The 21,743-nt window shown below is 42.4% G+C and overlaps 1 protein-coding gene across 5 annotated transcripts in view; it reads left to right on the top strand.

Annotated features, from left to right (window-relative positions):
* Positions 1-777: 777 nt before the first annotated feature.
* TRAF3IP1 (TRAF3 interacting protein 1) overlaps positions 778-21,743 on the top strand; it is a 95,613-nt gene continuing 74,647 nt past the window's right edge. For all 5 annotated transcript variants that reach the window (XM_077830066.1, XM_077830065.1, XM_077830063.1 and 2 more), the window contains exons 1-6: positions 778-955; positions 2,874-2,942; positions 3,676-3,837; positions 9,297-9,440; positions 9,564-10,046; positions 16,099-16,176. In XM_077830066.1, the coding sequence (XP_077686192.1) occupies positions 833-955; positions 2,874-2,942; positions 3,676-3,837; positions 9,297-9,440; positions 9,564-10,046; positions 16,099-16,176 (1,059 nt within the window). In that variant the 5' untranslated portion in view covers positions 778-832. The remainder of the gene's footprint in view (positions 956-2,873; positions 2,943-3,675; positions 3,838-9,296; positions 9,441-9,563; positions 10,047-16,098; positions 16,177-21,743) is intronic.

Below are 21,743 nucleotides of genomic sequence, written 5' to 3'. Positions count from 1 at the left end.
CCACTTCAGATGCATGCACCTGCCCCGTTCCCTTATTGGTGTCCCTCTGCCCCTATTGTCCCGGTGGTGCCCCCTGCCTCGTTCCCTTATCGGTGCCCCCCTTGCCCCTACGGTCCCAGTGGTGCCCCCTGCCCCGTTCCCTTATCGGTGCCCCCCGCCCCTATGGTCCCAGTGGTGCCCCCTGCCCCTTTCCCTTATCGGTGCCCCCTGCCCCGTTCCCTTATTGGTGCCCCCCGCCCCTATCGTCCCGGTGGTGCCCCCTGCCTCGTTCCCTTATCGGTGTCCCCCTGCCCCTACGGTCCCGGTGGTGCCCCCCTGCCCCATTCCCTTATCGGTGTCCCCCTGCCCCTGTCGCCCTGGTGGTGCCCCCCTGCCCCATTCCCCTATCGGTGCCTCCCTGCCCCTGTCATCCCGGGGGTGCCCCCTGCCCCGTTCCCTTATCGCTGCCCCCCTGCCCCTATGGTCCCAGTGGTGCCCCCTGCCCCATTCCCTTATCGGTGCCCCCTGTCATCCCGGTGCTGCCCCAATGCCCCGTTCCCTTATCGGTGCCCCCCGCCCCTGTCGCCCCGGTGGTGCCCCCTGCCCCCGTTGACCCCATTGGTGCTCGGATCGGGCCCTGTCCCGGCCCCGGCACTGAGGGGCGGGGCTGTGCCAAGAGCGGGGGGAGCCGCTGGGGGCGGGGCCCAGTAGGGCTGTTCCGGCCTGTTGCTAGGGCCGCGATGTGGGTAGTAACAGCGAGCTCGGCCGCTGCGCCTGCGCAGTCGTGGGCGGCGCGGTGCATGCCGGGAGGGGTCGGAGCCCGAGCCGGCCCGGCCGGTGCTGAGGGGCCGCCATGAACGGGGCCGTGGTGCGGCGCACGCAGGAGTTGCTGGGGCGGGTGATCCGCAAACCGCCCCTCACCGACCGGCTGCTCAGCAAGCCCCCCTTCCGCTACCTGCACGACGTGATCGGCGAGGTGAGGCGGGGCGGCCCCGCGCTCCGCGTCACCCGGTTGCTAGGCGCCGCGGGGCGGAGGCCCCCGTGGGCCCGGCTGGGGGCAGCGCCCGAGGGAGCCCCCCACCCCGTCTCCCCTACCCGCCGCCTCAGCCCCTGCGCAGCGCCGCGGGAGCCCCGGCGGGCCGGGGGCCGGCGCTGCCCCCTCCCCGGCACGGTTCTCCAAGCTGCTGTCTCGAGAGTCTGGCTCCCGGCTGCTGAGGCCAAGGAAGGGGGCGTGTGGCTGGAGCCCAGCCCCTGGGGGCAGCGTCGGCCTGGGGGGAGCCCTGCAACTGAGGGGCTAGATCAGGGGCTGCGCCGTGCAGGGGGCCTGGGTTTAGTTCCCATACTTCCACCGGCCTGCAGAGTGGCCATGGGCCAGTCCCCCGGGCCTGGGCTTGACACCTAAACCGTAGGGCAACCTAGTTAGGGCCATTTCAACCGTAGGGCCATAGTGTGACCCATTTCACACCCCGGGCAACCTAGTTGGGGCGACCTAGCGACAATGCTGGGTCCACAGGAGGGGTTATCTACCTGCTGCCCTGGGGAGGGATTTGTTACAGCAAGGAGAAACCCCCTCCGTCCCTGCAGTGCCATGCTTTTGCCTCCCTTTTCTAATGTGTGGAGGCAAGAGTTTTTGCCCATCTTCATCAAACTTATTAACAGGCGCAGATGAAAGATAGTGCCAAAGTCTAAAGTAGTTTTGGTCTTTAGCATTCCCGTTGGCCTTTAATACTACAGGAGATGCTTGTTTGCAGCAAACCTTGTAAGAGCAACCGCTGCTTATGAGTAAGGCTGCGAGTTTGTCATGGAAGTCATGGATTCTGTGGCTTCTGCAGCAGCCGGTCCAGCTGGCCTGGGGGTTGCCTGAGGGGCTTGGGCAGCCCCTGAGCCAGCCACACCGGCTGCTGCTGGGGCAGTGTCAGGCCCCCTCCCTTCCCAGCAGCAGCAAAAGTTTGGGTGCGGGGGGTTGGGGAGGGTGTGAGGGCTCTGGGTGGCGCTTACCTTGGGAGACTTCCCAGAAGCAGAGACATGTTCCTCCCTCAGCTCCTAGCTCCGCGCGCTGCCTCTGCCCGCAGGCACGGCCCCAGCAGCTCCAGTTGTCCACATTTCCTAGCCCATGGGAGCTGCAGCACTTGGGGCATGGGCAGCATGCGGAGCTAGGAGCTGAGGGAGGGACATGTCACCGCTTCTGGGGAGCTGCGAGGAGCTGGTTAGGGAGCCTGCCAGCCCCACCAGCCTCCCACCCCCAGCATCAGCGGGGGTCCTGGGCCGTGTGCTGCCCCGCCCCTGTGCCTCCACAGCGCCCCCAGGCTGCCCTTCTGAGCATCCACAGCTCCCACTGGAGTAACGTAGCAAAAGGCACAGATATGTTGCTACTAATGAATGTCTACTATATTCTCTTCTGACAGATTTAATAAAAGGAGGTAAGCACTCCTATATTGAAAGATGTTCACAGAGTTTATGCTTTTTTACCTTTCTTGAAAGAAAAATGGATTACTCACTAGAAAATTTGAAATTCTCTGAACTCATAGTCTGTGCATGTCCACAAAGAAATCAACCACCAACAAGTTAGGCAGTAACAGAAACAGAATAAGTCAAGATTGTAGTTAAAGCATAGAGCCTTGTGGGTCCATGAACCTTAATTTCCTATTAAAAAAAAGAGTGGATGCACAAATCTTCCATACTGCAGAGATGTAATAATTGACAAGATTTTGAATGGCTTATTAAAACACATTACGTAAGTGATCATTGCAATAGAGAAGATCTTTAAAACTGCCCCCAAAATAATTCAGCATGAAATAGTATCTCTCTAAATGATTGCAGGAAGCTCAAAAAAGTTTTTTTCAGAAGCTTTCCAGTATTTTTTAGTAATTTATTGCATTTCCTTTGCTTTGAAGGTAATCAGAGTGACAGGTTTTATGAATGGGCTTTACACAGATTTTGAGATGAAATCTGATAATGTTAAGGTGGGTATGAAATTTCCTTATTTCATGTTGGAATTCTTTATAACTTGCCATCAGGTACTGTCACTTATTCATGTGTCACTGAATTCTATTTACTATGACAAACCTACACTCTTCTAAAGCTAATATTGTCAAGGACTAGTCTCAGATGCTGCCTTTTTTAAAGTGTTGTGGTGATGTTTGCATTGTGGTAGTGCATAGGTAGTGCCCAGTCACTGATCAGAACTCCACTGTGCCAGGCACTATACAGATACAAAACAAAATTGTTGGAAAGATACTTACCTCTACAGTTTTTTAAAATTAATCTGTTCAATATGTAGCTCAAGAAAATAGAACTCAATGTCTGCACATCTTATAACGTACATGAGATGAACAATGATTTGCAGTGTTGCTGTAGCTGTTGGTCTCAGGATAAGAGAGACAAAAGGGGTGCAGTAGTATCGTCTATTGAACCAACTTCTGTTGGTGGAAGGCACAAGCTTTTGAACTTCCTCAGGTCAGGAGAAGGTAACTAGAGTGTCCAGGTTAAACTGCCCTCTTCATTTCTCTTACAATTGGAACTTCATATTTTAAGTTTGGATTACAATAACTATCCATTATCAAAATGCTTATTTCTAAAATGAAAATGATTTGTAATAATAATGGATAATTTCATATAGGAAAGTTTGTGTAAATATGCTACAAATCAGAGGTTAAATAGACTTTTAATAAAGTATAACGTTAATTTTTTTCCCAGGATAAAGATGCCAAAATCAGCTTCCTCCAGAAGGCTATTGATGTTGTCATAATGGTAACAGGGGAGCCATTGTCAGTGAAGCCAGCACGTATTGTAGCTGGGCATGAACCTGAAAGAACCAATGAGTTTCTCCAAGCAATTGGAAAATGCTGTCTCAATAAGGTATGATCATACTGTCAGTGATTCACATGAATGGTTCCCAACCTTTTCAGTCCTGTGGGTGTCTCTTGTTAAACATAACCAATATGTGATTCATAGACTTCAAGACCAGAAGAGACCATCATGGTGACTCGTGAGCCACATGTGGCTCTTTTACAGTTAAAGTGAGGCTCCTGGAGCCCTCCACAACCCTCCATTCTTAGTCTACCAGACTGTGAGGGGGGGAGCTCAGGGCTTCTGCCCTGTGGTGGGGCTAGGACTTCTGCCAGAGACGACTGGTGCCTGCTGAGAGTGGGGGCACACATTGTAAAGGTTTTCCCCCCACAACAGCTTGAGTCATACCCCCTAGGCACACCCTCTCTCTTCCCCTCCTTGGAGTGGCTTTCCCTGCAGCTCTCAGCTGCTGACTGCTGCCTCTACCCAAATCGCAGCTCCCAGCTTGCCGGCTCCAGCAGCTACCGTATAGGGAGGGGGCCCGGCGGCACCATGTGACCAAGCGGGACCAGCAACCCCTGGCAAAAATTGTGGGGGGAGGATGTGACCCCATGTGTCTCCCTCCCACATTGCCTCTGGCTTCTGCCCAGTGGGTCGGTCTCAGGGCTTCAGCCCCATGGGGTACATGTGCCATGGCTCAGGGTTTCAGCAGGAGTGGGACAAGTGCCTTCCACGGGGCTGAACCTCCAAGACCCCTCTCTCTGCAGGGCTGAACCCCTGAGCTTGGGCAGGTGCCTCCTGCAGGGCTGAAGCCCTGAGACCCCCTTCCTTGCAGGGCTGAAGCCCCAGCAGGTGCATCCCATGGGGCTGAAGCCCTGAGCCCCAGCAGGCACTTCCCAGCTCTCGAACTTCTGAAGATTGTTGTATGTGGGTTGGAAGTTCAATAAGTTTGGCCACCCTGATCTAGTCTGACCTCCTGCACAGCACAGGCCATGGAACCTCACCTACCCACTTCTGTAAAAGACCCTTAACTTCTGGCTGAGTTACTGACATCCTCAAATCATGGTTTAAAGACTTAAAAATACAGAGAATCCACCAGTTCAAACCAGCCAGTGACCTATGCTGCAGAGGAAGGCCAAAAAAACCCAGGTCTCTGCCAATCAGCCCTGGGAAAAAATTCATTTCCAACCCCAAATATGGCAATCAGTTAGTGACACTGAGCATGTTGGCGAGACCCACCAACCAGACTCCTGGAAAGAATTATCTGTAGTAACTCAGAGCCCTTCCTATCTAGTGTTCCATCTATGGCTGTAGGATATAAATGCTAATAGCAGTCGTGGACGGGCCAGATGCCATTGTAGGCAATCTCATCATACCATCTCCTCCATAAACTTACCAAGCTCGGTCTTGAAACAAATTGTTTTTTTGCCCCCCACTATTTCCCTTGGAACGCTGTTCCAAAACTTCACTCCTGTGATGATTAGAAACCTTCGTATAATTTCAAGCCTAAACTTGTTGGTGGCCAGTTTATATCCATTTGTTCTTATCTCAGCATTGTCCCTTAACTTAAATAACTTCTCTCCCTTCCTGGTACTTAACTCTCTGATGTATTTATAGAGAGCAATCATATCTCCCCTCAGCCTTCATTTGGTTAGGGTAAACCAGTTCAAGGTCCTTAAATCTCCTCTCATAAGGTAGGTTTTCCATTCCTCGGATCATCCTAGTAGCCCTTCTCTGCACCTGGTCCAGTTTGAATTCATCATTCTTAAACATGGGAGACCAGAATTGCACACTGTATTCCAAAAGAGGTCTCACCAATGTCTTGTAATGCCAATGACGCTTCTTTGTCTCTACTGGAAATACCCCGCCAAGTGCATCCTAGGATTGCATTAGCCTTCTTCACAGCTGCATCACATTGGCGGCTCATAGTTATCCTGTGATTGACTAATATACCTCCGTCTTTCTCCTCTTCTGTTGCTTCCAACTGATAAATCCCAGCTTATAGCAAAAATTCTGGTTATTAGTCCCTAAGTGCATGACCTTTCACTTTGCACAATTAAATTTCATTCTATTTCTATTACTCCAGTTTTTAAGGTCCTCCAGAACTTCTTGTCTGATATTCCAGTCCTCCTTTTTATTGGCAATACCTCCCAACTTTGTGTCATCTGCAAATTTTATTAGCACACTCCTACTTGTTGTGCCAAGGTCATTAATAAACATGTTAAATAAGATTGGTCCCAAGACTGATCCCTGAGGAACTCTACTAGTAACTTCCCTCCAGTCTGATAGTTCATCTTTCAGGATGACTGGTTATGGTCTCCTATTAACCAGTTTGATTCCTGTATTAATCCCCATCTTCTCTAATTTAACTAATTTCTCATGTGGAACTGTATCAATACCTTACTGAAATTCAGGTAGATTAGATCTACTGCATTTCCTTTGTCTAGAGAGTCAGTTATCTTCCCAAAGAAAGAGATCAGGTTGGTCTGGCGTGTTCAACCCTTTGTAAAACCATGTTGTATTTTATCCCAATTACCACTTACCTGTATGCCCTTAACTGCTTTCTCTTTCAAAATTTGTTCTAAGATCTTGCCTACAATTTAGGTCAAACTAATAGTTTGTAGTTTCCTGGATTGCCTTTTCTCCTTTCTTAAATATCGGTACTATATGAGCAATTCTTCAGTCATAGTGTACGACGCCCGAGTTTACGGATTCATTAAAAATCCTTGCTATTGGGCTTGCAATTTCATGTGCCAGTTCCTTTAAAAATCTTGGATGGAAATTATCCAGGCCCCCTGGATTTGATCCCGTTAAGCTGTTTGAATTTAACTTCTATCTCTGATACTGTGATTTCTACTTGCACATCTTCATTTCCGTTACTGATCCTGCCACTATCCCCAAGCTCCTCATTGGTCTTATCAAAAACCGAGGCAACATATTCATTTGTGTTAGGCCATTCCTAGATTGGCTGTAATCTCCAATCCTCAGTGTTAAGCAGTCACACTTCTTCTTTCCTTGTTTTCTTTTTCTTTACATAGCTAAAGAATCTTTTACTATTGATTTTAATTTCCCTTGCAAGTTCCAACTCTGCTTGGCTTCTGGCAATTCTTACTTGTTCCCCTACGCTTTCTGACTTCCAAGAGGTATCTTTCCTTGCAGATCCATCCCTTCTATTCCGCATAGGCAGGCTATCTGCTTTCTCTTAATAACCGGTTTGAGGTGTTTTTCCATCCAGTTTGGTCTGCAACCCTTCCTATGATTCCCCCCTCCCCCTCCCCCTTTGCTCAGGAGGTGGGCTCCAGATAATTCCTGCAACTGAGTTAAAGTGATTCCAAGCCTCTTTTATATTCAGATCCTTGGGTTAGTCAGTGTAGTCCTCTTCTGTAACTAAGTCCCTTAATTTTTTTTTTTAATTTTGCCCTTTTGAAATCAAGGACCCCAGTTGTTTCATCTTTCCATTTAGTTTAAACTGATTCATGGATATGACAAACTATATGGAAACTCATCCACTATTTGTATTTACTCAATATATGAATTGTATTGTTGTGTTAACTGCAGCATAACATAACTAAAAGTACAGATGGCCTGATCCTTAACTGATGTAAAGCAGTGTAACTCCATGGAAATCAGTGGAGCTTTTTACATAAATTGAGGATCTGGCCCATGAACTTTGGCTGTATCATCACCATATTAGGTGAACATGGAATACTCTTCGGTTTAATTACAACAGAATCCACAAGCATTGTCTCAGTAGGAATTTCCAGATTTTCAGTGCACTTGAATATTCCTAAATGAGTTGATGAGCATATCTTTAGGCACTTACTTTTCAAAATCTTTCAACCTTTTAAAATCACAAATGGAGGTGCTTACTGTAGAGAAGCCACTCTTTCCTCTGAGTGTACAAAAAAGCAACAACGGAGACATTAGATCTCTTGTCTTAGTACCCTTGGAAACTCATGGGTTTTAAAACAGTTGTTGCCTTTAATATAGCTTGTTGTATTCCTGTTTTTTGCTTATAGTCACTGTGGAGCTTTTCAAATAAGACTAATCTTCTCAAGCTCTTTATCCACTGATGCCCTCCTTGATTATAGCCTCAGTCTGATCATTGATCTGAACAAGAACAGATGGACAGGCTCTAGTCTCCTGCAGAGTCCTTCCCTTTCATAAAAGAAAATACTATATTAATGGTCCAAAACACTTGGGGTAATGATAGTGAAGTTTTTAAGGACATTATTATAAAATACTGGATTGTACATGAGGATCATTCAAATTGATTTTTTGGTAATCCAGTAGTTTTTGGAGTTCATATTGCATGCGAGCCGTTCCCATAGCTTTTCAGTAAATCAATTGTGTTAGATTCTTTCTTGTTTGAAATTAGGGAGGGAGAATCTAGGAAACAGGCTTTGGATTGCTTAGATAATGTTCTTGACCCCGAATTTCCTTGGGAATTTTTGACAAGATCCAGTATCCTGAAAGTAGTCTGTTGACTGGGTATGGGGTTGAGATAATTATCCTATTTATTTTTATGATTGTGAAAATATCAGACTTGGTCTGTTGTGTGCAAAGGATCCTCTGGTCTCAGGACTGTTTAAGACTTTTCATGCCAATTTGATGCTCTTTACTGTTTCTGTAAATGAGGCAAATGTCACTAATGATGTTCAGATGCTAGTGACTGAATGTGAAAACCCACAAAAAGTCATCCTTCTCCTATTGTATACCAAGAGAGAATCAGAGTAGCTCAGGTGCCTGACTTCTCTCTACTGAGTTATCATGAGGGGCAAAATCAGTTCCAGTGATTTTAACTATCCAGTTCTCTTTCAGGAAGAGGAAGCTTGAGTAGCAAAATTCCTAAGGGTATGGTAACCTCAGTATATATACTCAGATCTTGGTATAATAGAATTCATGGTCACTGTTGTGCAGAAACTGAGATCTGACTTTAGCTGCCACCCAATTGGACTGGTAAAAATTATTTGCTTAGTAGTTTTTCAAAGCTGGATCAAATTGAACTGGACACTTGAGGGCTTCTTTTAACATGGTCGCTAAATTCTGTTGGAAGTGCTCCTCAGCATCGGGTTCCTAGCATTTTGTAAAAAATGCATCTTTAAAATGAAACAGTTTGTTGGTTAAAATGGAGCCACATCAGAGTATATCTAAATGCGGCATTGTAGGGTTTGGAATATTTAGTGTAGCAGTCGTAATATGGTAGACACTTTCAAAATAATCCATGTTACTATTACAGAGAAAATGTAAAAGACAAAGTACTGAGAATCATTAGCATTGGAAACATGTAATCGTAATAGAAAAAAATCACAACATATATGGATAGCTTTGGTGGATAGAGTCAAATTAAAAAAGAGGCACAACAAAGCAGTTGACTTAAATCGGTGAATTGTCTTTGAATGAGAGGAGTAGCATAAAACATACGTGATTTCATAAAAATCATCCTGGGAACTACAGAATTAGAAATGCAGATTGCATTTAATAAAGTAACACAAGCTAATTTTCATTGGATTTAATCTTCTCTGCAGTTGTCCAGTGATGATGCTGTGAAGAGGGTGCTTGCTGGGGAGAAAGCGGATATCAAAGGAAAGCCTCCATCTACTTCTAAATCTCAAGATAAAGAAAATAGAGAATCCAGGGCAGAAGAACAAAAAAGCCATAAGGATAAAGAGGTGGGCTTTGCTGTGTTTCTGGGGGGAAATGGGCTACAGCTAGAAATATTTTGGGCTGAAAAATACTGTGTAATGGAACTGGCTTGTGCTGTAGTTTAATATTACCTTCTACTCTATTTTTAGGGCAGAGGAGACAATGAAATAAAAGATAGAAGTACAAGCCGAGACAGAAAACCTAGAGAAGAGGTGAAAGAAGAAGAGAAGAAGCAAAGAGAAAAGGAAAGAGACAAGCATAAAGATAATGAGGACAGGCACAAAGACCTTGAAGGGGGCAATTTTAGAGAAGGTGAAAAACATGAAAGAGAGAAAAGCAAGAACAGAACATCCAAACGAGGAAGAGAAACAGAAAAAAGCCGAGAAAAAGACACAGGAGATCTGGAACGAGAAAAAGATCTGGAACGTGATAAAGGACGGGAGAAGGAAAGAAAAAATGAAGGAGGAAAAGAAAAGGAAAAATTGAAAGAAAGGGACAAAGAGAAGGGCAGGGACAAAGACCGTGAGAAAGACAGAGATAGGGGAAAAGACAGAGAGAGGGACAGACGAAGGGATCGAGGCAAAGTCGGGGAACGCTCGAAAGAACAAGGAACGGTTAAAGCAGAAAAAAAGGTAAAACAAACACTTTGTGGAAAAAAGGTCCCTTACTAACGTGCTCTGAGCCCTGTGGTATTAATGTTGAGTCTGTATCTTTACATCATGTTTGCACATATCTTCATCTGGCATTTTTGGTTGTCTGTGGTTAATTTAATGATTCTTAAGTGCCTTTGTTTTCACTAAGCAAAAACCTACTTGCTTCATTAAAAGTAATGGAGACTCTTTCCTACCATCAAAATCCCTTTCCCTTCTTTTTTTGTAGCACTTAACATGATCTGCGATTGTATGAACACATATACACGCTATACCTTCAGCTGAATACTGCTTTGCAGAGGCAGCTCCAGGGGCTGTAGTGTCCTCCATGATCCTGTTTGTTGATGCTGTGTCCTTTGTACTAGCCTTTTCACAGCTTTTGTAAATGGCATCCAGCAAAGAGAATCTTGGAGCATATCAAAACCTTGAAGGTAGTGGAACCCCTTGCATCTCATTTGAAGCATTGTGTGCTCTAACTAAGAGGATCTTGAGCATCTGAGTCCTGCAAGTGACCACATAACCAGCATCCTCCCTACAAATGGCAGCTGTTGAAAATATTCTTGTGGTATAGTGGAGTCCTTGTAGACAGTAGCAGCAGAGTCTCAGTAAAGAAACAGTCCTGCAACAGTTCAGATATGCAGAAGGTGAGGACTACTTTCCCTTTTATGTAAAATGATTGCTGAGGGTGAAGGGCGCTCATTATTAAACCGCAAAACACAAACCAATAGCTGCTGCCTCTGATTTATAACATAATTTTTCTCTGGGAAGCTATTGCCCATTCTGGATTGTCTACTTCTAGTCTTCAGTCAAGAAATCTTTCAGCTCCTACTACTGTATCAGGGACAAGAATGTACTCCAGGTTGCTGCTATGCAGGTGACTGTCTTTACAGGCCTGACTCTCTTGAGCTGAGGAACTCTTCTCACCAATAAATCAGTCCATGTAATTGCTAGTGGTAGATATCCTGATGTCTTCTGTGAAAAAACAAAATTTGTGAAGAGAGTGGAGTAATGGTGTAATAATTTTAAATCTCCAGTTACATACCAACACCCTCTTTGAGTGCCATTATTGGAAATGTTCCCTCTGAAGTTTTTAAGTTTCTCCAGGAGGAATAACACATAGCAGTAATTCTCAAACTTTTTACTGATGTGACCCATCAGCTGAATTTTGTCTTTTGCCACCCACCATTACATATATGCACCTCCCATCCCAGCACTGCAACCCTGATCCCAGCCATGTATGGAGGGATGCCCTGGAGGAGGTGGGGGATAGATAATGAGCCTACCCTGCACTCAGCCTGCAGAGGTGGCTCCTATCTCATGGGGCTGGCTCCATCATCCAATGGTTACACCACGTGTCAGGTTGCAGTGCTTGGAGAGGGGAGAGGTGTACATTTGCCTACGCCCTGTGACCCATCTACAGCCTTCCCATGACCCACTTATGGGTAGAGACCCCTTGTTTGAGAAACACTGACATATGGGCCTGTTAGCACTTAAATCACCTAGTGATAAAATCAACTGAATACTACTAGGTGCTAGAAAGCCTTGTTAACATCAGGCATTTGTGGAAATCCCACCTCCCTCCGTGATACCTTAATTTGAGCCATTAGGTTCTGTATTGTACTTCCTGATAATCAAATTGGCATTGCTTTTCTGAATGGCAGTAGGGCAGTTAGTGTAGAAGTTTGGCCTCTTTGGCCTGCCTTTCTTGTGACTGGCTGTCTTTAGACTTGTTTGCTTGGTTCCAGCTTTGTTCTTGCTGGGAGGGCTGAAAGGAAGTCCACCAGCATCAAGCCATTTCCTTCCTGCGGGGATATTATGTCCATCAGGACGTAAGGAACCAAAGGACATGAAAAGAATAAATTATTTAATTGCCTATATACCAATGAATATAAATACAGGAATTGTGGAAAATTTATATGGGGTGCCACGGGATACGAGGAGAAATCTATGGTCAGGAGAGTTAAGGACAATAAGGAGTTTTTTTAAAGTATATTAGGAACAAAAAGGATCCTAACAATAGTATCGATCCATTACTAGATTCCAATCAACATGGGTTTATGGAAAACAGATCCTGTCAAGCTAACTTGATAGATCTTTTTGATCAGATTACAAGTTTGGTTGATGAAAAGTAATAGTGTTGATGTAATAGACTTCTGTAAGTCATCTGACTTGTAACGCATGACATTTTGATTTAAAACCTAGAACGACATGAAGTCAATATGGTACACATTAAATTGCTTAAAAGCTGACTGATAGGTCTCAAAATGGGGAATCATCATCCAATATATGCGTTTTTAATGGTGTCCCAGGGGAATTGGTTCTCAGTGCTATGATATTTTATATCTGTATTAAATCATCATTGATAAAGTTTGCAGATGACACAAAAATTGAGGAGTGGTAAATAATTGTGAGGACAGGTCACTGATACAGATTGATCTGGATCGCTTGGTAACCTGGGTGCAAACAAACAGTATGGCATTTTAATATGGCTAAATGTGAATGTATACATCTAGGAACAAAGAATGCAGGCCATGCTAACAAGATGAGGGACTCTATTCTGGGAAGCAGTGACTCTGAAAAAGATTTCGGGATGGTGGTTGATGATGAGCTTCCAGTCTGATGCTGTGGACAAAAGAGCTAGTGCAATCCTTGGATGCATAAACAGAGGAATCTCGATTAGGGGTAGAAAGGTTATTTTACTGCTATATTGGCAGTGGTGCAGCTGCTACTGGAATACTGTGTCCAGTTCTGATGTCCACAGTTCAAGAAGGGTCTTGATAAATGTAAGAAGGTTCAGAGAAGGGCCACAAGAACGATTAAAAGTAGGGCTGTCGATTAATCGCAGCTAACTCACGTGATTTAACTCAAATTAATAGTGATTAAAAAAATTAATTGCGATTAATCACAGTTTTAATCACACTGTTAAACAATAGAATACCAATTGAAATTTATTAAATATTTTGGATGTTTTTCTATGTTTGGATGTATTTTCATATATATTGTATTCTGTGTTGTAATTGAAATCAGTGTATATTATTTTTGATTCTAAATATTTGCACTGTAAAAATTATAAATAAGAAATAGTATTTTTCAATTCACCTCATACAAGTAATGTAGTGTACAGTCTTTGTTGTGAAAGTGCAACTTACAAATGTAGAAATTTTTTGTTACATAACTGTACTCGTAAACAAAACAATGTAAAACTTCAGAGCCTACAAGTCTACTCAGTCCAAACTGGGCATTATGATGAAAAGCTTGTTTTCAGGATCAATAAAAATCAATGATTTAAAAAAAAAAATTAAATTTAAATTAAATACAGGTTTATATTCTTAAAACTATGGCTGTCTATTAATCACAGTTAACTCACACGATTAACTCAAAAAAATTGCGATTAATCGCACTGTTAAACAATAGATTACCAATTGAAATCTATTAAATATTTTTGGGTGTTTTTCTACATTTTCAAGTATATTGATTTCTATTACAACACTGAATACAAAGTGTACAGTACTCATTTTATGTTAGTTTTTATTACAAATGCACTGTAAAAATGATAAAACAAAATAAATAGCATTTTTTCAGTTCACCTCATACAAGTACTGTAGTGCATTCTCTGTTGTGAAAGTGTATCTTACAAATGTAGATTTTGTTTGTTACATGCCTCCGCTCAAAAACAAAACAATGTAAAACTTTAGACCCTCCAAGTCCACTTAGTCCTACTTCTTGTTCAGCCAATCGCTAAGACAAACAAGTTTGTTCACATTTACAGGAGGTAATGCTGCCCTCTTCTTATTTACAATGTCACCAGAAAGTGAAAACAGGCATTTGCATGGCACTTTTGTAGCTGGCGTTGCAAGGTATTTACGTGCCTGATATGCTAAACATTCGTATGCCTCTTCATGCTTCAGCCACCATTCCAGAGGACATGCTTCCATGCTGGTGATACTCGTTAAAAAAATGTGTTAATTAAATTTGTGATACAGTTCTCCCCCAAGGAGTTCAATGTCCCCTGCTCTGTTTTACTCGCATTCTGCCATATATTTCATGTTATAGCAGTCTCAGATGATGACTCAGCACGTGTTGTTCATTTTAAGAACACTTTCACTGCAGATTTCACAAAATGCAAAGAAGGTACCAATGTGAGATTTCTAAAGATAGTTAGAGCACCTGACCCAAGGTTTAGGAATCTGAAGTGCCTTCCAAAATCTGAGAGGCATGAGGTGTGGAGCATGCTCTCAGAAGTCTTAAAAGAGCAATACTCTGATGCAGAAACTACAGAACCCAAACCTCCAAAAAAGAAAGCTGCTTTGGATTGTTATTGAGCAGAACCCGTCATCAGCATGGGTGCATGTCCCCTGGAATGGTGGTTGAAGAAGGAAGGGACATATGAATCTTTAGCGCATCTGACACATAAATATTTTGCGACACCAGCTACAACAGTGCCATGAGAATACAATGTCACCTGAAAGTGAGAACTGGCAAACAAGAAGCATGCAGCATTTTCTCCTGCAAATGTAAACAAACGTGTTTGTCTGAGCGATTGACTGAACAAGAAGTAGGACTGAGTGGACTTGCAGGCTCTAAAATTTTACACTGTTTTATTTTTGAATGCAGTTTTTGGTACATAATTCTACATTTGTAAGTTCAACTTCCATGATAAAGAGATTGCACTACAGTACTTGCATTAGGTGAATTAAAGAAATACTATTTCTTTTGTTTTTTACAGTGCAAATACTTGTAATAAAAATAAAGTGAACTGTATAAATTGCTGTACACTTTGTATTCTGTGTTGTAATTGAAATCAATATATTTGAAAACGTAGAAAACATCCACAAATGTTTAAATAAATGGTATTCTGTTATTGTTTAACAGTGTGATTAATCGCGATTAATTTTTTTAATCACTTGACAGCCCTAATTAAAAGATTAGAAAATGTGCCTCATAGTGATAAACTCTTGGAGTTCAATCTATTTAGCACTTAACAAAGAGAAGGTTAAGAGGTGACTTGATTACAGTCTATAAGTACCTACATGGGAACAAATATTTAATAGTGGGCTCTTCAATCTAGCAGAGAAAGGTATAATATGATCCAGTGAATGGAAGTTGAAGCTAGACAAATTCAGACTGGAAATAAGGTGCACATATTTAATAGTGAGGGTAACTAACCACTGGAACAATTTACCAAGGGTCGTGGTGGATTCTTCCTCAATGGCAACTTTTAAATCAAGATTAGTTTTTTTTCTAAAAAAATCTGCTCTAGGAATTAATTTGGGGAACTCCTCTAGCCTGTCTTCTATAAGAGCTCAGGTGATCACAGTGGTCCTATTTGGCCTTGGAATATCTGAATCTGTAATGGATCACACACTTGTTAGTTCTCTCTCAGACAAGGGACATATTCCCAGTCATTACTCCCTGTATGTAGTCTTCTCTTGTCTAGAACTCGTAACTGTCTTAAGATCCATCTCCTCATTGTCTTTCACTTCATCACTCAAGCTGTGGCTTTCTGCATGCAGGGTCCTGCTAACTTTCTCTAAATCTTTCCTAGCTTCTGTTTCTCTTCTGCTGCTTGCCATTTGCCAATAGTGACTCCAGATTAGGGGACATCTGGAGTGTGGGGACAGGTTAATTTTTGTGTGAGAAGATAATTTACAGGTACATGTCCCCCCAATCTGGAGGATTCTTTTCCCTCTGGGATTACTCAGAAAAGGTGACATTTTAAAAGTTTTAGTTGTTTATCAGTGGATGCATACTTGGAGGTGTGGTGCCATCTGGGTTTTTATACAGGCACTGCACTACACCAAAACCTCTATCAGAGAACTCCCTTTGTCCTAAGGGTGACCCTTACACCAGTAATTGCTTGGGGATATCCGTTAAAAGAAGACAGATAAGAAGAAACTTGCCTCATTATTACACTCAGCATTACTGTACATTGATTTTATCATCAAGTTTTTTCCTTTAGGTGGCTTAATGTAGGTCATTCGTTTATATTAAGTATCTCAGTGGTTTTGTATATATAGCAGCTGTCTCTCTTCAGTCCACAGGAGCTGAGGATACTTTAACTAAGAAAACAGAGAGATCTTCTAAAGACACCAAGACTGAGCCAGATAAAGAGGTAAGTATTGCAAAGCGATACAAAAGCTCTATCAAGCTGGCTATTTAAAGTGTCACATTGTAGAATATATTAACTCATATTGAGCTCTGGGAGTCTGCAGTGGAACTGGAACAATTTTCATAGTGTGGGGGCTGAGAGCCATTGAACGAAAGTGTAAACTCTGTATATAATGGAAACCACTTTAAGCCAGGGGGCCCTAGTGCCAGCATCTATGGGAGTCTGTCATCTGAGGATTGCTATGATTTTTTTAAAAAAAATTTGGTTTAGGTTAATATAAAGTTGCAGGATGCTAAAGCAAGTATATTAAGGCAGTGTTTTTCAAACCATGGGTCGCCACCCGGTACTGGGTCGCGGCATGTAAGGCACTGGGTCACCTTGCTCTGGTCAGCAGCGCCGACCGGGTCGTTAAAAGTCCCATCGGCGGTGCTACCCAGCTAAGGCAGGCTAGGGCCTACAAAGGAACTGCAGAGAAGTTTAACTGTCCATGAAGAGACTGTCTGGTTGTGGTCACTGCATGATATCTCTATAACTCTTTCTATGGACAGTTTCATCCTGAATGATCATACATCAGTGACTCACAATGTGTATGACATTAGTGACTGTTTTTGTAACAACAACAGTCCTTCAGGGCAGATTGGAAGAGGCCCTGGAGGTTTTTTGCCTTCCTCTATAGCATGGGGCACGGGTCACTTGCTGGAGGATTCTCTGCTCCTTGAAGTCTTTAAACCACAATTTGAGAACTTCAGTAGCTCAGACATAGGTGAGAGGTTTTCGCAGGAGTGGGTGGGTTAGATTCTGTGGCCTGCGTTGTGCAGGAGGTCAGACATGATAATCATAATGGTCCCTTCTGACCTTTAAACTATTCCGATGCTGCACTGCGCCCCAGTCTATGCCACCACACCCCTGGCTCATCGTCCCAATCTCTTTGCCCAGCCAGTCCCCGTTTTCTCTCCCTACGCTCCAGATCTGTTTCCACTCCTGGCTCCCAGTCATTATCTCTCTCCCCTCCCACCGTTAGTCCGAGTTTTACCAGCCGCCTTGTACCAATGTACTCCTTTCCCTTTATGTGGTCTGGCTCCTGTCCCCTTTGCATTCAAGTCAGGCGCCTTCCTGTTCCTTTCTGACTGGGCAGCAGCAGAGGGGATATTGAAAGTGCAGGAGAGACAGGCTCCCTGCTCTCAGTTCTGATGCCTGCAGTGTTTCAAACTGAATGGTTTGAATACTACATTTAAGAAAGCTTTGTTCATTTTAGAAGTCTATCTTAACACATTTCATGTATAGTAAAGCTGTCACTTAGGCCTCAATTTGTTAACCATGCTTGTTTGAGATTAGAGTTCTAGACTAGATTTTGTGTGTGCTTCTCTCTTTTCAGAATTTTAATATTCCTCTTGCTATTTATCCCCAGATGTCTGAGTACTGGGCAAATTCCTTCAAATTCTTGCGTATTCTTTATTAGTGAAAATCTGTTCTGTCGCCAGCAAGTGGTGATGTCCTGGAATCCATAATACATTTTCTGAAATGAAAGTAAATATAGTATGAGCAGAAACAAACAGGAAGCATTTGGATAATATCTGGCAGGCAATCTTCAGTGTCTGTTGGAAGATGGATGCCTGCTGGTTATTGCTTATCACCTTGCTTGTGATCAAAGAAAGTAAAATTGTGTTTTGTATGTTCGTGGTCCAGATTAAGTGAGTAGTTTTGTTCTCAAGTGGGCATTTCCATAGCATGACTGACTTTTTAGATCATAAAGACAACTTGGAGACTTGTGACAAAAGCGGGGGACTCAGGCCTTAGGCAGACCTTCTGAAGCATATGGTGCTGTTTATGGGGAAAGTGGCTACAGAAGATGGATAGGTATGTCAGTTAACTGTAAGGCAAAACACATTGAAAAGGTCTGTCCTGTTTTACAGATGACTGTTGAAACTTTTGGCAGTAGCATTTTCAAATATCCTCTCATTTTTGGCCACATCTATAGCGTCTGTTGTTTATTGCTGCACAAGCTATGTTGCTCTGGAACTGATCATTTGGATCATCCTTTAAGTCACATCTAATGATGTTCTTTCAGAGGAGAATTTCTACTTGGAGATGGTCTGGAATACATATTAAAACAGTTTTACTGAATCAAAGAAAGCATAGCTGCTCTGAGAGAGACAAAGGCAGTAGTTCCACAGAGCTTTGTTTGGGAGTTTTCCATAAATATTAAAGTTCCAAATGACTCTCTTTTGATGGTGTCACTTATTCATGCTCCATTCATATAATGGAAGTCGTACGTTAAAATATACAATTTACCAGCCAAAATTCTGTCCTAGGACATTCCTTTGTGGCTGCAAGGGTTAGCTAGCATTAGCCAAAGTTGGTGGGACATCTCTTTACAGGCTACAGACCTCAGGTAGTAAGTCATACCATCAAAATCACACAAGTTGTAAGGACCTTGACAAATATCGATCTTTGTCTGTTGCTGTTATGCATCTCAAATGGTCTGTAAATTGTGGCTGTTGTTAAACAAAACTTTGATTCAGAATAATGACAACTGTTTTAGAAGCAAATAATGGGAATATAAAAGGTTGGAGAGAGATTCAGGGAACTCTCCAAGGGAGATAGTAGCTCTCAGTGCATTGGAAATGAGCTGTATTTCAAGTGTTTACTGTTCACTTAACACAACAGTACATTCATTCAGAGAATGTGCTAAATGCTTTATATTGATATGCAGACATGAGCAAAGCCTGGGTCTATATTTAAAAAACAAGCATAGCAATGTTGTTCTAATTAGAGTAACAGTACCCTTTGGAAGATTCTGGGGTAATGGGTGAATTAGAATTACGCCTGAGAATAGGAATGCTGAAGGGTTGTTTTTTTTTAAATGTAGTGCCCAGTCTGTTGGACTTGATGATTGATAGAGGGAGAAGGGTATAACAAACTGCTAATACCTTACAGTACATGTATGAGTTGTATACCCTTTCTGTTGAGTGGGAGATACATTTTACCACAATGGCCAGTGAAAAATATGAGAAGTCCAGTAAGTAGACATTGGTCCAATTTATATCCCCATGAGACCCTGAATACTATGGTGCAAACACTAACTTCTCTTTCTCCCAGGTTATAAAGGTATATTCTCAGTATGTTACTTTTGTCCTTGAGTTCCCAGTTAACTATTTAGCCTTCAGACCAGCTAGGAGTATAAAATCACTGAGCCAATGATTGGATCGTGAACACATCTTGTGTCCAGCAGTGTTCTAACCTCTGCCATGCCATTACTTTTGGCATGAGTCTTTTGTATGTCATGGTGACTTGAGGGCAGTGGAGCTCAGCGGAAGGGCTTTGGACATTGACAAAGGATTTTCATAATGTCTCTGCATTAAGTGTCTCGTTAATGTAGTGGTTGAACAGCATTGCCCACATGGATCAGAAGAGGGATTTAAAAGCAAAAGTGGCAATCTCTCTGGAGCATATTCTCCTCTTGATCTGCTAGATTTCCAACGATCAGCATTACTTTTGTGCCTCTTACCACATAAATACAGCTATCGAAGGGGTGTAGCTGCTGATACGGAAGGCCTGAGAACTAGATTTAGATGTTGCACAGACTTTTTTAACCTTCCCAAACAAATACAAGTAAGACCTCACAAAATTTGCAAGTATTTGTACTTACTACTTGGGTTAAGTCTTAAATTAATTTTTCCAGACTAGTTTCAAATTGACTATAAAGTAAAAACTGTTGTAATGACTCCATTATTGACTGCTAAGGTCTCAGAGCCTCTGAATTTGTAAGAGAACAGAATTAACATACCTTTTTTTTTTTTAATGTCCCTTTGGAAAAAGTCAGATTGTAAACATGTGGCCTTTCTGTTTTTGTACATTACCACAGAGATAAAAATTAGCTATTATTTTGCATCTGTTGCCATGGTGCATGCGTTGTACAAAAATGTAAAACCATGCTTTCGGTCCCTACCTGACGCAAATAAATCACTAAACCAGCTCTGTTAGAAGCCTTTCCACCTATTCTCAGCTTCTTCCCCACTTGTGCTAATAATTGCATCACCAAAAGTCAGAAGAATGCTTGACCAGACCAGATGTGCCCCAAAGGCTCTCAACCCAGATTCTGCTGGAATGCTAGGTTTTATTTTGCCTCTTGCATAATGTTATGAATGTAAAAAGATGATAGTAATTAAAATAAACCACTTCATTATTACCTTCACTTTTGTTTGTAGTAGTTTTATTTTGCAGTAAAACTCAATACTTCCTAGAGTGAAACCAAAACATTTCCTATCTTGCTATAGGTAAAATAACTGCAAAAATCTAATTGAATAAATGTTTATCAAAACCAGTTGCTTTATTCAATATCACCTGTTGTTCATTTTGTATAGTGACTTTTCTGACTGTAATATCTGTATGTTCTTGTTTTATTTCAAGCCTTCTGAAATTCTGAAGGCAGAGGTATGTGCCTTACTATTTTTGAGTGGCTCAAACTAGTTGTTAAATCTGACTTGCCCGTAGATTGCTTGCTTGTCCATAGGATGCCTGTAGTGACTAATGGCTCCTGGAAAGAGGTGAAGCAATCGCATAATTGCAACCACCATTTAAAAATAATTATTTTTCACTTCTGTGTTAGGACAAAATCAGTAAGTTCTCTCTACTGTCTGCATTCTTAACTCCCACTGTGCTCATGAACATTACTAGCACATAATGGGGAAAATATACGCTCTAAATGCAAATTTACAGACCCTCCTCTAGCATGTAATCTTCGCCTTCTTAATATTAATAGTGTCTCAAATTATTATCAAAGGGGTGCACTGTCTCCATGCTTTCTTAGAAATTGATTCTAGCATTGTTGTGAATAGGAATATACAGTAGTTTGTAAGCATACTTTTCCTTTCTTTCTCCTATATTTCATTTTACTTCATATATGTCTTTTATGGTTAGTGTTTTCCTTAACGCATGGGTAGGGGTTCTATAGCCATGTATTTAAGTTATCACAGATGTAAGAAATATTATTGTGTGCTGTTTAGCTTAGAGCAATGTTCAGATTTGAAGGCGTATTGAAGCATTTTTTTAATAACCATATAGAAATGATCAAGATATGAGTCTGATTCATATTATGAGAATATGCATTATCAGTAGGGTTGGCAGTTATTCTTGGATGTAAAACACATGGGTTGTTAATTCATAGAAGCATTCAAAAGTCAGATGAGGGGGAAATCCTGAGAGGTGCTAAACATATTTCAGGATTTGGATCAAGATGCTGAGATATATAAAGGGATAGTGAATATAGCAGTGGTTCTCAAACTTTTGTACTGGTGACCCCTTTCACATAGCAAGCCTCTGAGTGCAAACCTCCCCCCCCCATAAATTAAAAAACACTTTTTAATATATTTAACACCATTATAAATGCTGGAGGCAAAGCAGTGTTTGGGGTGGAGGCTGACAGCTCGCGACCCCCCATGTATTAACCTCATGACCCACTGAGGGGTCCCAACCCCCAGTTTGAGAACCCTTGGAATATGGGAAAAATAAAACTGCTTTCTATAAAGAACTAGTATGCTCTCACCTCATACTGTTCAATTTTGGTCACT

Source organism: Eretmochelys imbricata, chromosome 11 (genome assembly GCF_965152235.1).
Source record: "Eretmochelys imbricata isolate rEreImb1 chromosome 11, rEreImb1.hap1, whole genome shotgun sequence".
Lineage (NCBI taxonomy): Eukaryota > Metazoa > Chordata > Testudines > Cheloniidae > Eretmochelys > Eretmochelys imbricata.
Note: the sequence above shows the minus strand (reverse complement) of the source record. Positions and strands in the feature narration are given on the sequence as shown.